General features: G+C 38.5%; 1 protein-coding gene across 1 annotated transcript; it reads right to left on the reverse strand.

The window, feature by feature from the left end:
• Window positions 1-205: 205 nt before the first annotated feature.
• On the reverse strand, window positions 206-3,391 carry LOC103954739 (UDP-D-apiose/UDP-D-xylose synthase 2). Its single transcript, XM_009366562.3, has 9 exons — window positions 2,825-3,391; window positions 2,609-2,701; window positions 2,315-2,422; window positions 1,675-1,789; window positions 1,448-1,581; window positions 1,258-1,359; window positions 1,079-1,171; window positions 833-968; window positions 206-742 (listed from the first exon to the last, which is right to left on the reverse strand). Exons 1-9 carry the CDS (start codon window positions 3,098-3,100, stop codon window positions 630-632), a joined length of 1,170 nt encoding a protein of 389 aa, XP_009364837.2. The 5' UTR covers window positions 3,101-3,391; the 3' UTR covers window positions 206-629.
• Window positions 3,392-3,845: the final 454 nt, after the last annotated feature.

A 3,845-nucleotide genomic window follows, 5' to 3' on the forward strand; every position in this document is an offset into this window, starting at 1 on the left:
CAAATTATCCACTGTCAAGCATTTTAATCATTCTATAAAAAAAATCTCCATTAATTTAAAGAAACTGCAAGCTCATATTATTACTTAAATACACACAAAACTACTTTGTTTACATACAAATTTTATTATGATATAAATGAAATTTAAAAGTCAAAATTGTCATATTTTTAGCTGTAAAAGAGAATGAGGAACGAAAGCAGAATGCTTGAAATAATTAAATAATAAATTAACAAATTAAAGAAGAAAACAAGAGATCCTGAGAGGGTTATCGAAAATTAATACAACACCCTAGCACAAAATAAAACAGAAACAACTTGACTTGTATAATTGGCCCCTCTTATAGCCCCCAGCATGTCCCAGCAAAAGCTCTGGTGACAAATTACAGTAATATCATATAGTCCCCCCTAAACGAAATCTAGATTATATTCTGCAGACATAATCCCAACGAACTATTTCACTAACGACACCGGTAAGACAAGAAAATGAAAAAAAAAAATGTACTATATATTCAAGTCAGACATTAAGGTACATCTGAAGACTTCTTTCGAAAGAATTTCAACACCTGCCCAAACAATAGCACACCTGATCAAGGATCCTTGATTTGTCGCACCAAACAACGGCACTCTTATTTAGATTGCTGATGATTGGGAAATGGCCTTCTTGACAGCCTCGGCATACGTCCTATGCTGATAGGTGAGGGTTGATTCAAGCAAGTCCCAGAGAGAGGTCTTTGGATTCCAACCTGTCATAGATAGTTCCATCACGTTGTCAGAATGCCATTAAGTCACACGAGTCAATCAGATTAAAGACGAGGTAAATGAAAAATACATACCAAGCTGCTTGTTGATAATAGTCATGTCAGGAATTCTCTTGTCACTATCATCATATCCCACTCCATAGAATTCTTGAGAGCTAACATCAATGGTGGGGGTCTCCAGTTTTGGTTCGCTACTTACTTTTGCATAAACCTGTAACGTATAGGAGACCATCAATCCTTGTATCCATATGAATTTAATGTAATATAGCTACTGCAACTTAATTAACTAAAAGAAAGATGGTATCATAGACAATTCTTCACCTCAGTCATCATTTCACCAAGCTGCCTAACAGTAACTTCATTGTTAGGGTTGCCTACATTGAAGATGTGACCATTGGCCCTAGCAGGATTTTCCTGAGGAAAACGGATTACATTACTGAGCAACAACTTTTGCATGCTAAATATTAATTTGAGCAAAAGAGATCTTTATTTTCACTTACGATCATCAGCATAACAGCTTCAATAGCATCCTTTATGTAGACAAAAGTTCTTTGAGATTGGCCGCCATCTACGAGCTTGAGAGGCTCACGGCGAAGAAGATTCTGTAACACATGAAAGCAGAGCACGATCACAACACAAATATTGGAATACCAAACAAATAGGGAATGCTTCAATTATTATCTGGCATACATTACTGAAGCATGCAAGAACTCTTGGAACACCCTCACTAGGGCCGTCAATGCCAGGAATGAAATCCATCCTAGGTCCAATCCAGTTAAAGGGTCTCACAATGGTAAATTCAAGACCATTTTCCGCACCCTCGGCTGTAAACAAGAAAAATTAACTCAGAATCAGAAACCTATACAAATACCAATTCATGAACAACCACATAAAAGTAGAACAAAGAGATGACCAACCATAGATCAGCCTCTCGATCAATTGCTTTGCACAAGCATAGGACCATCTCTGCTTCTCAATAGATCCAAAAATGCAAGGGGATTCATCTTCTTTAAGCACATAATAAGCAGGATCCTATGAAACATAGCACGCAAGAAGTAAAGTTTTCCATTAACAAAATCAACAAACTTCAATGCACCTTATTGCATTGATAACAATGAAAGCATAGAAATGCCTCATATCCGAAGAAAACCGTTAAATAATGTTCTGGATCTACAATTTACATACTCTAATTAGTATTAGATCCCATACTGCACATATAAGCAAATGGGGATAATGCAATAAGACCGACACACAATTGTAGATCCCAATATTATAATTACGCAATCAAACCATTTCAATAATCCCATACTGCACATACTCTAATTAGTATTAGATCCCTTACTGCACATATAAGCAAATGGGGATAATGCAATAAGACCGACACACAATTGTAGACCCCAATATTATAATTACGCAATCAAACCATTTAAATAATCCAGCTGAAGAACTTTATGATAAAACAAACACCAAGAAAGGCATAGATCTGAATCGTGTCCAACAAAAACAAACAAAACAATAAACAATAGAAAATTAAAAAGAAAGGAAGAGAGGGGATACCTGACGAAGAGGACTATCTTTAGGAAGATAGCTTCCAATGGTTTTCCCATACACTTCACAAGTAGAAAAGTGAATCAACCGCTTGTTGTTTTCGGAGCAGTACTTCACCTAACATAAATTAATCACAAAAAAAAAAAAAAAAAAAAGCAAAATTTAAGAAAAACCCACATCAAATCTCACATCAACTTCAATCAATTCCCACCCCACCAACCCAAAATCCCAAATTTCAGCAATCAAATTTCACCATCCCAATAACCCAAAACAAGAAACGAAATGCAGCAGCTGAAAACCCACCACCGGCAAAGCATCGATGAAGTTGCTGTAGATGGTGTCAAGCGGGCGGGTGTTGTAGTCCGCCGGAGTACAGATCGCCGCCAGATTAATCGTCTGCAAAAAAAACCCACATATCCAAACCATTCAAAAAACAAGAAAATTATGCAAAATCAAGATAAATACCCAAAATTAAGCAAAAAATCGCCATGAAAAAAAAATTGAAGAAATGAGTTGTACCAGATCTGCCATTTTGATGAGCCCTTCGAGGCGCGAGTCCTGCTTGATGTTGAGTCGGTGGAACTGGATGCGATCGGACCAGGGGTGCGCGTTCTCGGGCTCGAGCAGGTGCTTGATCTTGTCATTGTAGACGTCCAGAGCTAGGACCTTGTGTGGCGTCTCCGACATCAGCTTCTCACAGAGGTGGGACCCAATGAACCCTCCGGCTCCAATCATGCATATGGTAATCGGCTTTATCGGGTTGCCGTCTAGATCTACTCTCGCCGACGACGCCATTCCCTACGACGACGTTCTGGGTCCGTGGGGTTTGTCCGTGGGGTGAGAAAATTGGGTGGTGGGCGGAGGAGAGAGGGAGGGTCTTGTGGTTGGAGAAGAAGAAGAGAAGAAGGAGAATATGGAAGAAGAAAATGAGAGGCCAGAACGTATATAAAGGGAGTTGGAAATGGGATTGGGAGGGAGGGAAGGAGAAGTGATCTACAGTCCTCTTTACACTCTCAGAGGCTTACTCGCTCTGTGATTGGGCCACGTGTGCGGGTGCTGGGATGAGGATCTGGGGTGCGTAACAGGGGATTGGTGATTTATTTATTGATTGGATCTGTTGATCTCATATGCTTAATGGTGATGGTTGTTGGATGAATAAAAGAAGGAATGGTATTTTTTCACAAGTTTTGGAAATTGCCAGAGGACTTAGAGCTGGATTTTGGTTATGCCTCATGGCAATCATGCAGGGTTTGGTTATTTAATTGCAATCAATAATGTGTAATACAAGTACAGTCTTTCTTTTGACTTCATGAGGTGATTTGCTACCCACTCGTTGAAGGCCAGGCACAAGTACATTCTCTCTCATTTTCAAATAATCATCCAATTTTTTATCATTTCGAACTTTTATTTATGATGATAAATTATCTTTTTGAATTTTAGATTATATATATACAGTAGCATCCATAATACATTATTATTTTTTGTTACACACGGATTGTGGGATTACGGAGGTTTCGGCTAAGTTATACAATTAATTAGT

This window comes from the organism of the source record quoted next, unplaced genomic scaffold (genome assembly GCF_019419815.1).
Source record: "Pyrus x bretschneideri cultivar Hongxiangsu unplaced genomic scaffold, Pyrus_bretschneideri_v1 Contig5, whole genome shotgun sequence".
NCBI classification, from domain to species: Eukaryota; Viridiplantae; Streptophyta; class Magnoliopsida; order Rosales; family Rosaceae; genus Pyrus; species Pyrus x bretschneideri.